Source organism: Hypanus sabinus, chromosome 3 (assembly GCF_030144855.1).
Source record: "Hypanus sabinus isolate sHypSab1 chromosome 3, sHypSab1.hap1, whole genome shotgun sequence".
Classification (NCBI taxonomy): Eukaryota; Metazoa; Chordata; class Chondrichthyes; order Myliobatiformes; family Dasyatidae; genus Hypanus; species Hypanus sabinus.
The window spans coordinates 74,129,084-74,147,479 of NC_082708.1; the positions used below are offsets into that span (position 1 = coordinate 74,129,084).

The 18,396-nt window shown below is 44.1% G+C and overlaps 1 protein-coding gene across 1 annotated transcript in view; it reads right to left on the reverse strand.

The window, feature by feature from the left end:
• The window catches only part of LOC132390909 (progesterone receptor-like), a 293,767-nt gene that overhangs the window by 77,376 nt on the left and 197,995 nt on the right, over positions 1 to 18,396 (reverse strand). Inside the window, exon 4 of the mRNA XM_059963444.1 lies at positions 17,230 to 17,532. Coding sequence (XP_059819427.1) covers positions 17,230 to 17,532 — 303 coding nt within the window. The remainder of the gene's footprint in view (positions 1 to 17,229; positions 17,533 to 18,396) is intronic.

Sequence of the window (18,396 nt, forward strand, 5' to 3'; positions counted from 1 at the left end):
TCTGTGTCTCACTCAAGTGTAGCCTGGTGCTGCACAGTGCTGAACAGCAACAGAGGATGTCAGCCAAGTGCATCTCAGCTGTCTGAGCATGGAATTGTGTAGCCTTCTCTACCTTTGTATTGCATAGTTGGTGTTTATTCAGGAAACTCTACTTCTACTGAGGCTTCTTCAAACTACTGTGGGAAGAACGTCTGCTGATTTTTTTTTCTTGTGTGGGTAAGAGAAGGGCAGCTTGTCTCATTCCTGAGCCTTTTTCTGTTGCTCATCAAGGCCTTCAGATAAACATAAGCCATGATGATTTGGCTGGGGAGAGCTAGCAAGTGTAGATAACATCTGAACCTCCTGACCTCCAATGCTGCCTAGATTGAGTTGGCAAACTATCCTTGCAACCACTGCTCTGGTTTCCTTTCACATCTCCAGGTTGTAGAGTTGATGGTGTACAGTAAATGGCCAGTGTAAACTTACCCTTGTGTAGGTGAGCAATAGTAGTTGGGGAGCATTGATGAGAATGAAAAGAAGCGAGTGAGAGCCGTCAGGACATTCTGCACAACACACTTCCTTTGGAGATTGTGTATAGTTAGTCATTTGGTAAGGGCCAATAAAAAGAGGTTAGGTTTAAGTAGAGCAGCCATTGTATGAAGTGGGCCAGTGATAAAGTGGGGAGATCAGGCATTGTTTCATAGAGGCTTTGCTGAAGAGAAGCAGTGGCTTTATTGCACAGTTAGATCAGAGGGGATGCCAGACAGGATAGTGGAATGCTCCTCTTGCAGGAAGTAGGAAGGCAGCGAGACCTTCAGTGTTCCTGATGAATGTTCCTGCAAGAAGTGCATCCAGTTGTAGTTTCTCACAGACCACGTTAAGGACTTAGAACTGGAGCTGGATGAACTCCAGATCATTTGGGAGGTTGATTGACAGGACATACAATGAGGTAGTTACACTCAAGGTGCAGGACATAGGTAACTGGGTGACCAAAAGGAGGGAGAAAGGGGCCAGCAGACAGTGCCCAGTACCCCTGCGGCCCTTCCCCTCAAAAACAGGCATACCACTTTGGATACTGTTAGGAGGGATGACCTAGCAGAGGAAAGCCGCTGTGCTCAGGTCTCTGTTGGTTAGATGGTAAGTGGGAAGAAGAGGTGAACTATGGTGAGTGTGGATTCATTTGTTGGGGGAACAAACAGGAAGTCTGTGGACAAGAACAAGATTACCAGATTGAATGTTGCCTCCTGGGTCCCAGAATCAGGGACATCTCAGATTGAGTCCACAACATTCTCAAGTGAGTGTGTAAGCAGTCAGAGTCGTCCATGTTGATACCAATAGGATGGGTAGGAAGGGTGACAGGTCTTGCAAAGTGAGTTCAGGGAGTTAGTTGCTAAGTTAAAGGGCAGGACCTCCAGAGTTATGATCTCAAGACTGCTATCCATGCCAGGTGCTAGTGAGGCCAGAACTAGGAATGATGTACGGTTTAACATGGCTAAGAAGATCGTGCAGGAGGGAAGCCCTCAGACTTTTGGATTACTGACCTCTCTTCCAAGGAAGGTGAGATCTCTACGGAACTGGACTTAAACTGGAGGGGGGTGTGAGTTAAAATCCTTGAGGGAAGGCTTGCTAGTGCTGAAGAGGGGAGGGTTAAACTAGAGCTGCAGGGGATGGGAACCAAAACACCACAGCAAATAGTGGAGGGGTTATTGAGCCTACATACAAAGTTAGGAGTTGAAAGATTGAGCACGGTGCAACTAATGTTCTGAGTTATGTATATTCCAATGCAAGGAATATTGTAGGAAAGGCGGATGAGCTTAGGGCACTGATCGGCATGTGGAATTATGACATTGCAGACATTAGTGAGACTTGGTTGCAGGAAGCCAGGACTGGGAACTCAATGTTCCAGGTGTAACGCCCTGGTTAAGATTTTTACTGTCATATTGTAGGTATTTAATTTTAGCAGTTCTATAAGAGCAATCTGCTCTGTTTTCAGCCTGTTTGAGTTTGAGATGAGATAGGGGTTTGTGTTTAACTTAGGAATGCAGTGTCAGCCAATCAGAATGGTGGGATTGGGAGAAGGTTCTAGAGAATGCTGGGCGGAAAGGTTTTGTGACAGACACTGGTGTGGGTCAAGGTCTTTTTAGCGGAAGCTGGGAGAAGACAGTGGGATAAAGATGGCTGAGGATGCCGTTCCTGTTGCACAAGGTGCTTTGTGCAGATGAATGGCTTCAAGGAGGAAGAACCAATACCCCCAGGGGAGAGCCCGTTTGTTTCAGATGGATTTTGAGTGACATTCAGAAGGTTGTGTGTGCTTTTACACAGACTGAGGGTTTAGCGCATGAATTAGACAACTTCAAGATGAACTCCAACTTATGTGCACATTTGACTGTTTAATTATGATGTCCCTTTTGTTCTTTTTTCCTTCTTTTCTTTAATAACATTCTTAAATATGCAGTGTACAGTCTGTTATTGATTAAGTGGATTTGTACATATGATCTTAGAATGGACATACGCTCCAGGAGGAAGGAAAGAAGTTGTCTGCCAACATTTTCAGGTTGGAGAAACTGCTGGACTGTTTGTGCCACAAAGGGGGCACTCAGTTGTTCGAGAGAAATTTCTTGAGGATGGAGCAAGTTGTGAAGGGCGTTTTGTCATATGACGATTGCTCTACATATCTGAATGACCCGCAAGATACACCCTCGTCCATCTTTTACCGAGTTACTCAGAGAAATTAGAGAGGACGAAAATGTGATGGAGGAGTGGGAGGCTTCTGTCAGCAGGACAAAGTCCTTGGCAGTAGCTTCTGTTGCTAAAGCGACCCATGATGACACACATTTGGGGGTTTTGCAAGATGTCGTGAAAGATCTGAAGGCCAAGGTATTTTGGATGATATCAACTGGTGCTATCACCAAACTTGACAAGGCTGATAGGAAACTGGACCCATTGGTGGAACATACCAAGGCATGGGCTGCTACTGAGTGGGGTCCCCTGGACCAGGGGTGTGACCGGTATTTTCTGTTACAACTGTGGAGAAGATGGACATTTCAACTGGGAGTGTGAAGGACAGGAAAACCTTTGGGACGTAAATCAGTGGTTAACCAAACAGGGAAGAAGAGGTAAAATTATTGTGATCTGAGTCAGGACCCCTTCAAGTAGGCCGGCCTTTGGGACACCAGTGGAACAGAGTATCGCGTCTATCCCCCAAGTGAGATATGACACGATCATTCACAAGTGGATTGGAGGTCCTGACATCATGAAATTCCTTTGGAAACTGTGTATTGATGATGGGCTGGTAAGTTTCAAAGTCACGAGGGCATGACTATTTTTGGTGGGGGGAGAGTGTAACACCCTGGTTAAGATTTTTACTGTTATGCTGTAAGTATTTAGCAGTTCTATAACAGCAGTCTGTTCTGCTTTCAGCCTGTTTGGGTTTGAGCTGAGATAAGGGGCTTTGTTGTTCAATTTAGGAAGGCAGAGTCAGCCAATCAGGATGGTGGAATTCGGAGCATTCCAAATTCTGATTTATTGATTGATTAATTGAGATGCCACATGGGATAGGCCCTTCTGGACCTTCGAACTGCTCCGTCCAATTTAATCCTAACCCAATCATAGGAAAATTTACAATGACCAATTAACCTACCCACCGATACATCTTTGGAGTGTGGGAGGAAACAGAAACACTCAGAGGAAACCCACACACTCACAGAGAGGTATTCTGTAATGATCAATAAGGCAATTCTTTGGAATCAAATGACTTTGCCTGGTGTCTCAGGGCTTGGTGTATCTACACCCACGCTACCCTCTTGCCCTGGCACTCTTTCTCCATTACCTGTTCCACCCTCTCCGTATTGAACATCCTTTGCTCCTGCCAGATTTACAAACTCATTCTCCACTCCACATTTACAAATACAATAGTGTGCAAAAGTTTTAGGCACCCCAACTAAACAGTATATATGTGTACAAGACTTCTCCATAGTACTGTACCTACAGGAAATAAGACTGACAGAATGCAGAGAAAATTTACAAGGATGTTGCCAGGAGCTATAGCGAAATGTTGAATAGGTTAGGACTTCATTCCCTAGTGTGTAGAAGAATGAAGGGAGATTTGACAGAGGTATACAAAATTATGATGGGTATAGATAGGGTAAATGCAAGCAGGCTTTTTCCACTGAGGCTGGGTGGGAATAGAACTAGTGGTCACGGGTTAAGGGTGAAAGCTAAAATGTTTGAGGGGAACATGAAGGGAACTTCTTCACTCTGTGGGTGGTGAGAGCGTGGAACGAGCTGTCAGTGGAATTGGTGGATGTGGGTTCAACTTCAAGACTTAAGAGAAATTTGGATAGGTACATAGATGGGAGGGGTATGGAGGGCAATTGTTCAGGTGCAGGTTGATGGGACTAGGCAGATTAATGGTTCAGCATGATTAGATAGGCTGAAGCACCTGATTATGAGCTGTAATGTTCTATGAATCTAATGGAATAATCGTGTAATAAAAAATCTCTGCCCCATCCACTGCCACTTTGATTGCAGGTTTCTTATCAACAGCCAAGGAATCTGTTGAATATATTAAAAGTGTTTGGGACCCATTGCAAAGAAACCAAGTCAACATTTCAGGCTGAAGACCATTTGTCAGAACTCAAGAATCATCAGAATTTCAGAAATCTTACAATATGAAAAAAGTGAATTCCTGTTCTTCATATTTCCTATTGTCCTATATCCAAGCAAATCATTCTTCTTTTAACATCCTCTTTCTGCGCTGGTTGAATACCTTTTTCTTTATTCAACCTGAACCTAAAAGTGGATTGCTTCATCACCCACCCATGGCAGTGAACTCCAAATCCTCACCACTCTCTGTATACTGTCCATAGAGTATTTAATATTTCAGCAATATTTGAGTAATACTGTTTCATGTAAACAGTTTATTATGGGTTGTATGTAAAAGTAAGAAAATGGCACACATCATCACACCACCACATCATACGTACACATCTTGCCTAAAGCAAAATAGAAAACAAAGACCCATTCTTCTGGGCTCCCGTTTTTTCCTTGCAATTAATTTTATGTTTTGGAGTTACAAAACATAGCAGTGGCGATGATGAAGTTTTAAACAAACCCGAAACAACTACCTACCTGTTGAAGCACTGTGAGATGTTTGAGTTAAAAAAAAGTGCAGTATGCTTTTTTTCATATTAATTTTCTTCGCAAAAGGAAAGAAGATTGAGTTTAATTAAAAATGCAGAAAACAGTAGAATTCACAGGTTCATAAATGGTCAGTACTGGGTGATAATAATCATAAAAAAGAGAGCCGAAATGGGTGGCTACATTGGAAAGATTGAAGTGCTTGATAACAACAGAAAACTTACTTTTGTATACTGAGTGAATGGAGCTTTATTAAAATGCAAATAAAACAGCCAATGAGAAATGAGTGCTAGTTACTCTGAGTGCATCGAGTTTGCTTCAACGTTTGACTGCTCCAGCCAAACCAGCTGAAATGAGCTTTTCAGATATTATGACAGTAATTCAGGAACATTTAGCACCAAAACCATTGTTGATTGCAGAATGCTTTAGGTTTCATAAATGGAATCAAGAGCAAGGGGAGTCCATTTCAGCATACATGGCTGACTTGAAGAAGTTGTCTGAGCATTATCAGTTTGGGAGTAATGATACACTGAGAGATTGTTTTGTCCAGTTTATGGAAACTTATAAGAAATCATTCAAGAATGGCTCTTAACTGAAGCACAACTTACAAGCACAAGAAATTCTGCAGATGCTGGAAATCCAAAGCAACTCACACACACACAGCTGGAGGAACTCAGCAGGCCAGGTAGCATCTCTGGAAATGAATAAACAGTCGATGTTTTAGGTTGAGATCCTTTAGCTCTGGAAATGACGGGGGAAGACACCAAAATAAAAAGGTGGGGGCAAGGAATGAGTATAGCTAGAAGGTGATTTGAGAAGCCAGGAAGATGAAGGGCTGAAGAAGAAGGAATTAGATAGGAGAGTGGACCATAGGAGAAAGGGAAGGAGGAGAGGACCCAGAGTGATAAGAGATAAGAAGCCAGGGTGGGGAATATTAGAAGAGGGGAAGGTGATGGAATTTTTTTTTACCAGAATGAGATATTGATATTAGGTGGAATATAAGGTGTTGCTCCTCCACCATGAGGGTGGCCTCATTTTGGAATGGGAGAAGGCCATGGCCAACATGTCAGAATAGGAATGGGAATTGGAATTAAAATGTTTGGCCAACAGAAGTTCTATTTTTGGTGAACGTTGCAGATGTGCTTGACAAAGCGGTCCCCTAATTTATGACGGGCCTCACCACAAGAGCACCAGACATAATAGATGATTCCAGCAGATTCACTGGTGAAGTGTTGCTGCACTTCAAAAGTCTGCTTGAGGCCCTGAATGGAGATGAGTAAGGAGGTGAATGGGCAGGTATAGTACTTTGGATGCTTTCAGGGGTAAATGCCAAGAGGGATATTAGTGGGGAGGAGTGAATGGATAAGAGAATCATGGACGGAGTGACCCCTGTGAAAAATGGAGGAGGAAGGAGTCAGGTGAAGATATGTTTGGTGATAGGATCCCTTTGGACATGGCAGAAGTTGCAAACAATGTCGTGTTGGATGCAGAGTTCCATGGGGTGCTAGGTAAGGACAAAAGGAACTCTATCACGGTTAAAGTGGTAGAAAGATGGGAGGGCATGGATGTTCATGAAATGGAGGAGATGCAGGTGAGGGCAACATCAATAGTCCAGTACAACTTACATTTAAAAGAGCAGTTGAGATACTGTTTCAATTGTGATGAGCAAACCAAGCTGAGATGGGGTCCAGAGTTGACCCCGCTGTGAACTATGCTGCTAATGCGAGAGAGAGAGGGAAGAAGAGGGGAGAGGCATCCTGCTGCAGATGAGAGAGAGAGACATGACTTAATATTATGGTTTTGCTGATTGTTTACCTTTGCTCCAAGGACAGTTTCTTTGCCTGCTTGTGAGGATTCTTGCTGCGACAGCAAGGCGAGACCAGGTGATGGACGGCCTGATGGATAGCTGGTAACCCGCAAGAGGAGATAAAAAGCAGGTCTGTGAAGACACAAGTAGACTCACCACGGGACCCATGTGAAGGTGAGGATTTGGAGGATCGATTCTGGGAATCAATCAGTGGCTCACAGTGTGTGAAGGTGCAACCGGTGGGGACTTATTTGTGTGTCCACCCTCGCCTGGGTGACAGGTCTACCACTGAAAAACGGTCATACAGGGTCAAGGTTGGTGACCATAACAGGACAGGAAGACAATGGAAGGTTCGACAGCAATGGCATCACCTCTCTCTCTCTCTCTCTCTCTCTCTCTCTCTCCAACATACACATACAAAGAAAAAAATTGGGCAGATTAAAATAAGTGACTGCCCAGGGAAGAGAAAAAGATAACAAGTCAAGCTGTGTTTTCAAAAAAAGAACTAATCTGCATGCTGTTGAAAAAGAAATTCATAATGATGAGAATGACACTGGACCAGGTAGCCTTAAGGTTTAAAATGTGAAAACTCACAATAGATGAATAATTTGGCTTATACCAGAAGAGAATTGACTATAATGGGATTGGACACTGGCTTGGATGTTTCAGTCATTCCACAGAATGAGTTTGAACAGTATTCAAACATACTGAAATGAAGCCTGCAGATGTCCAACTAAGAACTTCTACTGGAGAAAGTTTAACTCCTGTGGCAATGGCATTCGTAACAGTGAAACACAACAACCAACAAGCCACCCTGGGCTTGTATGTGGTAAAACAGATGAACCAGCATTGTGGGGACATGATTGGCTGAGACAACTATAACTTTATTGGACGTCTACTCACGACTTGCATGCCACATCCCCTGTAGTAGTCAACTGAAAGCAAATTAAGAAAGATACTGGTTGATGCCACAGCAGTGTTCAAGGATGGGATTGGACATCTCAAACATATCAAAAGTAAAAGAGTGTTCAATGAAAATGCCACACCCAAGTTTTGCAAAGCCCTTCTTCTTCCTTATTCCATCAATGATAAATTAGCCAGCGAGCTAGATCTCATGGAAGCTGAAGGAATTCTCTCCAAGTTTGAGTGGAGTTCCTGGGCAAAGCCAGTGGTCCCTGTGGTTCCAACGGCTCTGTCAGGATCTGCTGTGATTTTAAGGTCAATGTCAACCCAATACTGTAAGTAGATTAATACCCTGTGCCCAGGATAGAGGATATTTTTGCAAATCTTTCTGGATGAAAGCACTCCAGCAAAGTCGACTTGGCTGAGGCCTACCTACTGATGAAGATGGAGGAAAAATCCAAAGGGTTCCTTACCATAAAGTCTCACACAAGGCTTTATCACTACAATAGGCTTGTTTTGGAGTAACATCTGCACCTGCACTCTGGCAGAAAGCTATGGACCAGGTGCTGCAAGGCTGCCCAGGTACTCAGTGTTACCTGGATGACATTACTGCTACCAGTAAGGATCAAAAATTTCCAAAATCTCAAGAGAGTGTTAAAAAGATTATGAAATTATGGGCTCAGAGCATGATGTCTCCGAAATGAGGAAGGTTTTTGAACAGCCCATTCGTGGGAAGGACGCCGCTCAGAGCTTCTGACTCTCTGTCAGGGCTCGTGAAGCATAGCGAAATACTCCGTAGAGTTCCGAACATTAGCGGCCAACTCTGGGTGGAATGATGAAACACTACAGGAAGTGTTTCGATGGGGTCTCTCTGACAAGATGAAAGATGAATTAGCGGCCAGGGATGACGCAAACAGCCTGGACTCTTTGGTCTCCCTAGCCACCAGGGTAGATAATCTACTTCGAGAACGTCTGAGAGAAAAGACCGGTCACCCCGCTCCTCGGGTCATCCTATGGCCCACCTTACCGTCTTCAGCCAGCCTCTTTTCTCTGTCCGCTCCTAGGGTAGCCCCCACTCCAACTGTTCTGGTGAATCAGACGACATTCCCTTCAGTTCCCCAGGCCCGGGTGCAGATCCCAGCTACTGTAACCTACAACCAACAGTCCCTGTCCTTGTCCACCTTGATAGACTCTGGTGCTGAGGGGAATCTGTTGGATGAAGACGTAGCTTCCCAGGCCGGAATTCCTCGGGAGCCGTTGTCTACCCCTCTGGAAGCCCGGGCACTGGACGGAAAGCTTCTGGCTCAAGTCACTCACCGTACTCCACCACTGTCTTTGATCCTCTCTGGGAATCATTGGGAGCAGGTACAATTTAACCTAATCTCCTCTCCTCAAGCCCTGATAGTACTTGGATACCCCTGGTTACGCCGCCATAGTCCTGGCATTGATTGGTCTACCGGGAGGATAGTCAGCTGGAGCCCGTTTTGCCACGCCACCTGTTTGCAGTCGGCCCTATCCCCTTGGGAGGATACAACGACCTCACCCGTCTTTCAAACCCTCGACTTGTCCAGAGTTCCCACAGAATACCACGACCTGGGACAGGTATTCGGCAAGCAACGTGCTCTTTCCCTGCCTCCACACCGCCCGTATGACTGCGCTGTCGACCTTCTCCCTGGGGCCTCGTTCCTACCAGTCGCCTGTATAACTTGTCCCGGCCTGAGAAAGAAGCCATGGAGAAATATATTAGTGAGTCTCTCGCGGCGGGCATTATTCGACCCTCATCCTCCCCGGTGGGTGCTGTATTCTTCTTTGTGGGGAAGAAGGATGGCTTTCTCCGTCCCTGCATCGATTACCGAGGCCTGAATCATATCACCATTAAGGACAAGTACCCGCTGCCTCTTAAGTTCTGTGTTCGAGCCACTTCATGGAGCCACCATCTTCTTGAAGTTGGACCTCCGAAACGCCTACCATTTGGTCAGGATAAGGGAGGGGGATGAGTGGAAGACGGCTTTCAATACCCCGTTAGGCCACTTTGCGTACTTAGTCATGCTCTTCGGTTTCACCAATGCCCCCACAGTTTTTCAAGCCTTGATTAACGATGTACTAAGAGACTTCATTAACCGCTTTGTGTTTGTCTACCTGGATGACATCCTGATTTTTTCCAGCAGTCCCCAGCAACAGGTGCACCATGTCCGTCAAGTCCTGCAGAGGCTGGGGGAGAATAAATTATTCATAACGGTGGAGAAATGTGAATTCCACGTCCCCTCGGTCAGCTTCCTAGGGTATATCATCGAGGGGGGACAGGTGAGAGCTGATCCTGAGAAGATCCGGGCTGTGGTGGAGTGGCCCAAACCCACGGACCGCAAGCAACCCCAACGGTACCTGGGGTTTGCGAACTTCTATCGCCGGTTCATCAGAAACTACAGTCAGCTGGTGGCCCCCCTTACCCGACTTACCTCACCTGCCACCCCTTTCCTTTGGAACTCTGAAGCGGACTCAGCATTCACCGAACTGAAGAGGCGTTTCACGTCTGCCCCCGTTCTGATTCAACCAGACCCCTCCTGTCAGTTCATTGTGGAGGTTGACGCCTCTGACTCCGGGGTGGGAGCGGTACTGTCCCAACGTTTGGGCCCGGATCAGAAACTACATCCCTGGGCCTTCTTCTCTCGCCGACTGTCTCCCGCTGAACGAAACTACGATGTGGGGAACTGGGAGCTACTAGCGGTCAAACTGGTGTTGGAAGAGGGGAGGCATTGGTTGGGGGGGGGGGGGCAGAACACCCATTTATCATCTGGACAGAACACAAGAACCTTTAATATATCCAGATCGCTAAATGCCTGAATTCCCGCCAGGCCCATTGGGCATTATTTTTTGGCTGGTTCAGTTCTCCCTCACCCATCGTCCGAGGTCCAAGAACGGGAAGCCCGATGCCCTCTCCCACCAGTACATTTCCGAGGAGGATCTTCCCACCCCCAAGACCATTTTTCCACCATCCTGTGTAGTGGCTGCCCTCACCTGGGAGACCGAGTCCAAAGTCAAAGAGGCCCAACAGACACAACCTGACCCAGTCACCGGACCTCCCAATTGCCTCTGTGTACCCGATGCTGTTCGATCTCAGGTCCTACAGTGGGGGCACACTTCTCACTTCGCCTGCCATCCTGGAGTCGATCGGACCCTGACCCTCCTGAAGGGGCATTTCTGGTGGCCCTCCATGGACACTGACACCCGTTCCTATGTTTCCGCATGTTCCGTCTGCGCCCGTGGAAAAGCCTCCCATCGGCTACCTGCGGGATTACCTGTACCTGTACCTGGGCATCCCTGGTCCCATATCTCTTTAGATTTCATCACCGGTCGACCTCCTCACATGGAAACACGACTGTTCTCACCGTGGTAGACCGATTCTCCAAGGCGGTGCATTTTGTGGCCCTAACTAAACTCCTGTCCTCTCAAGAAACCGCATATCTTCTAGTCCGCCACGTCTTTCGCCTCCACGGAATCCCGGCAGACATCATCTCCAATCGAAGTCCCCAGTTCGTCTCGCAGGTATGGAGAGCCTTCTGTCGATCCCTAGGAGCAACGGTCAGCCTGTTATCCAGCTTCCACCCCCAGATGAACGGGCAGATGGAACAGGTCAAGCAAAACCTGGAGGCGACATTACGTTGCATAACGGCAAACCACACATCAACCTGGAGCGACCATCTCCCGTGGGTTGAGTACGCCCACAACTCCCTGGTGCACTCTGCCATTGGGAGGTCCCTGTTTGAGTGCTCCCTCGAATACCAAACCCCGCTGTTCCCCGCTCAGGAAGAAGAGATCGCGGTACTGTTCGGGACCATGTCGATCGGTGCTGGAAGATTTGGGAAGAGACTCACACGGCCCTACTCAGATTGACAAACCGAAATAAGAAAACGGCCGACCGACACCGGACTCCAGCGCCAGAGTACCAACCAGGGCAGATGGTGTGGCTTTCCACCGAGGACATCCCGCTCAAATGCGAACCTAGGAAACTCGCCCCCCCGCTTCCTGGGACCATTTAAGGTCGAAAGGATTATCAACCCCACAGCGGTCCGCCTCACTCTGCCAAAGCCCATGCATATTCACCCAATCTTTCATGTGTCTCAGCTGAAACCAGTCTCCATCAGCCCTTTGTGTTCCCCAGCTGAGACTCCTCTCCCTGCCCGGCTCATCCACAACCATCCGGCATACACCGTCTGACGACTGCTAGAGGTGTGCTGTTGGGGCAAGGTCCTCCAGTACCTGGTGGACTGGGAGGGGTACAGTCCTGAAGAAGGTTCCTGGGTCCCCCGCTCCTTTATCCTAGACCCTTCCCTCATCCAGGACTTCCATCGGGACCATCCAGACAGGCCTGAAGGAACGAGGGGAGGCTCCCATTGGGGGGGAGGGGGAAGTACTGTCATGGTTCCGGTTGGCCGTTCCATTTTAACACTTCTTTCTCCCTGATCATGCCCCAATTTCAGTCAATTGCTGCTAGTTACCCAATAATCGTACACCTGGGTTTCATCAGAGACTGGGAAATAAATACGAGGATGACTCTATCACAGGTTGTCAGTTCGTTAGTCAATTCTCGTGTGGTACTTCGTTCCCTGTTCCGATTAGAACCGGTAGTTCTAAGCTCCGCTCTAGTTTCTAGAGAGTCCTTGTGAATCCCGTCTCCATGTCAAGATCCCTCTGGTTTCCTGCTCTACGTTCAGGTCTACACCAGCCTCCCCAACTGAGTTGACGTGCCAGTGTCCTGCACTTGGGTTCTCCTCCGTCGCCCCCATGTAACAGGTAAATGAATGTTAGTTAATCATTGCACCTCTGCTTGAGGAAGTGCTGTTAGAAGAGAAGAATAAAATCATGCTTGACCTATGAGAGGCAGCACACAGAAATGACTGCTGTTTGAAATAGAAGAGAATGCTGGAAATATTCAGCAGATGAGGCAACATTTATAAGTAAAGAAAAAAATAGTTAAAATTGGTCAATTCTGACACAGACAGGCAAGTCTGATTATTTTAAATTTCCTCTTCATGCTTCTCTGCTTTCATCTCTACATCTGTATCTTTCATTTCTACATTCCTTTCTTCCTCTACATATGCTTCTGATTTTATCCATATATATCTATCTCTGTTTCTATACATCTTATGTACCTCTAGCTCTACGTTGCCTATAAAAAGTATTCACTCCCCTTGGAAGTTTTCATGTTTTATTGTTTTACAACATTGAAGTTAGTTTAGATCACTTTATAGAGATCTGTTTTCACTTTGACATTAAAGAGACATTTTCTGTTGATCAGTCTCAAAAAAGCCAAATTAAATCCACTGTGATTCAATGTTGTATAACAGTAATGCATGAAAACTTCAAAGAGGGTGAATACTTTTATAGGCACTGTATAATTCCTCTCACTGCAATATTTCTCTCCGTCTCCATATACAGTAGCATGCAAAAGTTAGGGCACCCCTGGTCAAAATTTCTGTTACTATGAATAGCTAAGCGAGTAAAAGATGACCTGATTTCCAAAAGGCAAAAAGTTAACATTTAACTTTATGCATGGTCAACATTTAGTAACACCCCCTTGGCAAGTATCACAGCTTGTAAACACTTTCTGTAGCCAGTTAAGGGTCTTTCAATTCTTATTTGGGGGACTTTCTCCCAGTTTTCCTTGCAAAAGGCTTCTAGTTCTGAGATTCTTGAACCGTCTTGCATGCACTGCTCTTTTAAGGTCTATCCACAGATTTTCACTGATGTTTAGGCTGGGGGTCATGGCAAAACCTTCAGTTTGTGCCTTTTGAGGTAGTCCATTGTGGATTTTGAGGTGTGTTTAGGATCATTATCATGTTGTAGAAGCCATTCTCTTTTCATCTTCAGCTTTTTTACAGACAGTGTGATGTTTGCTTCCAGAATTTGCTGGTATTTAATTGAATTCATTCTTCCCTCTATCAGTGAAATGTTCCCCGTGCCACTGGCTGCAACACAAGCCCAAAGCATGACCGATCCACCCCAGTGCTTAACAGTTGGAGAGGTGTTCTTTTCATGAAATTCTTCACCTATTTTTCTCCAAACATACCTTTGCTCATTGTGGTCAAAAAGTTCTATTTTAAATTCATCAGTCCACAGGCATTTTTTTCAAAATGCATCAGCCTTGTTTAGATGTTCCTTTGCAAACTTCTGAGGCTGAATTTTGTGGTGAGGATGCAGGAAAGGTTTTCTTCTGATTACTCTTCCATGAAGGTTATATTTGTACAGGTGTCGCTGCACAGTAGAACAGTGCATCACCACTCCAGAGCCTGCTAAATCTTCCTGAAGGTCTTTTGCAGACAAATGGGGTTTTGATTTGCCTTTCTAGCAATCCTATAAGCAGTTCTCTTGGGAAGTTTTTTTGGGTCTTCCAGACCTCAACTTGACCTCCACCATTCCTGTTAACTATCATTTCTTAATTACATTACAAATTGAGGAAATGGTTAAGCGAAAACACTTTGCTATCTTCTTATAGCCTTCTGCCATGTGGGCATTATTTATTTTAATTTTCAGAGTGCTAGGCAGCCGCTTAGAGGAGCCCATGGCTGCTGATTGTTGGGACAAGGTTTGAGGAGTCAGGGTATTTATAAAGCTTTGAAATTTGCATCATCTGACCTTTCCTAACAATGACTGTGAACAAGCCATAGCCCTAACAAGCTAATTAAGGTCTGAGACCTTGGTAAAAGTTATCTGAGAGCTCAAATCTCTTGGCGTGCTCAAACATTTGCAGAATGCTCCTTTCCTTTTTTCCACTCTAAATTTGTACAAAACAAAAATAATACACTGAAATACACTAATCTTACTTAAAATATTGAACAGAATGTTTCATCTTTAACTTTATGACTATTGGAGACCAGTTCATCTTCTACTCAACTATTCACAGTAACAGAAATTTTGATTGGGGTGCCCAAACTTTTGCATGCCACTGTACCTCTCCCAATCTATATATCTCTCTGCCTCTAGTTATCTCTTCCAACTCTGCTTAACTCCACTTCCGTCCTTCTTTGTCTTTAAACCTCACTGCCTGTATATGCTTTACCTCTATGCATCTCCATCTCTGTAGACCTTGCTTTAAAAAGCTCCTTGAAACCGAGTTGGTGCTAAAGAATATATTCATCTCCTTTAATATTCCCATACGTTGCTTGATAGCAGCACACACAAAACGCTGGTGGAACGCAGCAGGCCAGGCAGCATCTATAGGAAGAAGTACAGTCAATGTTTTGGGCCGAGACCCTTCGTCATTTTCAGCATCTGCAGATCTTGTGTTTGCTTGATAGCAAATTGGGTTGAATAATACTCCTGTATTGTTCCAGAGGTTGCTTGCATAAAGGATTGCATGAATGCCGTTAATGGAGTGATCATTAATATTAGTTGGGACCATGCAAATTTCTACATCATCCAATTTTTTAATCCCATTTGAACAGACACTTTTATTTAGTGTTCAAAGTGCCTGGGTAACTCTGAGGCAAGGAAGGAAAAGCTTAAACCCATTTCTATAAGCAGCTGGTGGTGAATAACTTAAAAAATGTACATTTTAGAACTGCCTGGAATTTGCTTCTAAAATAATGGTGTAGCTAGTGAGGCTCACTGCTACTACAAAGTAAATTGTTCAGAAACGTCTCTTTTTCAGTTATGTCAGGTTAAGCATGGAAACTGGGAAGACAATTTACATTTTGCCTTGTTCCAGATGGACTTGCGCTACACAATACCAGGATCTTGCTGAGAGACTTGCCGTTTTGCCATCTTATATTTTCTCTCTCTCTAGTTCTCTCTCTCCAGTTTACTCTCTATTTCTCTTTCTCTCAAACTCTCTAGCTCTCTCTATCTATCTTTTAATAGTTCTTGATTTTGACTGAATTATTCTGATTGATACTTTCTGATTTAGTCTGTGTACCAGTAAAGAATAATTCTTTAATTTGATTGGTTACATAGAAACCCTGCTGCTTGCACAGATTCCAGATCCAATGTAAAACAAGTTGCGCTGTTTTGCTTTCTTTGTCTGCCGTTGAGCTCCAGCCCAGAACACCACAGAAAGGCAGTGGACAAGTTACAAGTGTAATAGGCAACTTCTGTGAACAAAATCCAACCCATTGTTTATAATGGCATACACATAATAAAATGCACATGAGAACTTTGGAACTAATTTGCCAGGATATGGTGACCCAGCATCATAATGACCCAGAATTTTCAAAAAAAAAATGCTCAACTTTATGCAGCAGTCAACAATTGTTTAAAATATTTGAGTTCATGAGAACAGTATTCAGCTACCTAGAATGCCAGCAGAAATCAAGACTGAGGATGTGTATATATCATAGAAAGAACAACAATAAGTTGGCCTTGCTGTCTAATAAGTGTGGCATCTCACAAGGATAATTAGACCATATCTGCACAGGAAATACAAGTAGTTCAACCACTTTATTATGTTATTTCTTTCTATGCAATACTTAAGTTTTAGATGACAAAGTAGACTCGTTGTTAATATAATATTCAATGTGAAGTTTTGTATTCAGGAATTAGGTATGATAGTCTGAAGCCATGAAATATCCAATAGGTTCTTGAATGACTTTGAGTTGGACATTATTGAAATTATACTGCTAATAATTATAATCCAAGATGTTAATAGTCAATCACAAAACAAAATGTTATTGTTTGCTTTTATTTTCTTTCTCTTTGGTAGATACTGTAGTAACTTTATCTTGCAGATGATTTAATTGGCTTGCATTTCACTGTGTTAAAACTAGAAAGACAACAGATATTCTTCAAGGCTTGCGCTAATGCTAATCTCTGCTCGGGAACAGTGTGCAATCTCTCGTTTTTCTCCTGTAGAGTATTACTGGGCTTTAGTAAATGTGACACACAGTGATAAGCCATAAGCTAATCATTAGTGATGGATTCAAACCAAAACTCTCCATCTCCAAATCCTTATCACTTGATGTGAATGTTTTGACCCTCTATCTCACAAAGTAAACAACATACTGATTTCCAAAATGCATCATTAGGAATGCAATTTCATCAAGTTTGGAAATTGTATCATAATTTGCACTGAAGATGGCTGGGCGACTTTAACTGCTGGCACAGAAAATGGGAAGTGTTGGCTTATTTCCCTGGTGTAGAAAATCTTAAAGGTTTAGGTTGGGGTAGGGATTACATTGCTCAAGTTGGGGATAAGAGACACTTTCAAGATGAACGATAGCTTCCTTCTACTAGCCATACTTTACCTCACATTAGAAATATTGGCTGAGAGTGGTTTTCACAATGTGTCCAACTGCTCAGCAGGTCAAACACATTATTTTAATAACTGTATCATCTTCAAAATGGAGAAGAAGAAGATTGTAGTGTGCAGTCTGTTCTCTAAAGATTGGAACTTTAAACTTATACTGTACCTGGTACAGACTTGGCCCATTTAACAACGTTTACAAGCTGCCTTTCGCAAAGCCTATTCAGGCTGGTTAGCAGGTGGTTAGATGAGTCCGGCTGACTGTTATCATAACCTGCATAAACAACTTCAGGTTCAATTATCTGTAAAATGGAAACGAGTGACGGTGTGAACTGGACTCCTCTAGCAGAACGTAAAGTGATCTTTGGTAATGCGACGGCATTGACACTGGGAAGTGTCATTTCAGTCTGCAGAGAAGATTGGTTGTTGCCGATGTTCTTTAATTTACTGAATTTCCTTAGCTTTCGGGCTGAAAAACAAAAAAGAATTTCCTGTTCAATGGCTGAACTTCAAACACAATATTTATTACTGTTCAGTTTACATACTTATACTGCACAAACTAATGTCTACATTTGCTGGGTTTTGTTTGATCTCGCTTTTCTTGGCTGCCTCGGTTTCCAGATTCAGCCTCCCTTGAACTTACAAAATGAATAGACTGTTGTCTCTTAAACATAATGGTAAATCATATTTTCTGTGACGCTATGTAAGAGAAATGAAATGTGATGCTGCCAGGCATCAGCTCTGACTCTGACGAGGCAAAAATTCATCTGAAACAGTATGCTGAGATCAAAGGCATTGTTATTTCAAGGAGTAAGATTTATGTAATGTTACTTAAGGAGAAAGAAAACAGGGGGGAATCTTGCTTTCAATTTAAAACTAGGCAATGGTTAAAAAAGGAAATTTAAATATCTCTTACCTCTTAGGAGAAGTCCTTATTTTCATTTCAATTTTGCAGACCCTGATTCTGGGTCTCCCTTCTCTGCAGGGGGCCATTCTGATGATGTCAGCTATGGGAGTGGCAGTGACTGCCTTCCTAGAGAACACTGTATATCTGCATCCAGAACAGTCTTGATGCCAGTTGGGAAACACACGAGCTGACCAAAGTCACTGGCAGCCGGGTAAACTGGTGCACCCAGTTGCTGATGACTTTTTCAGGCTTCGAATCTCTTTGAAAATTGCCTCAAAAATTTCCTTGTTAGGAAAGCTTTTTGAGGGTGATTTAATTTAAAAAAAAATAACAGAAGGGGAACGCTGATGAATGCAGGAATTGGGAAGGGGAAGATTAGCATGGTGCTCTCAAGGAGAAAAACTCTCTGATGCCTGGCAATATTAT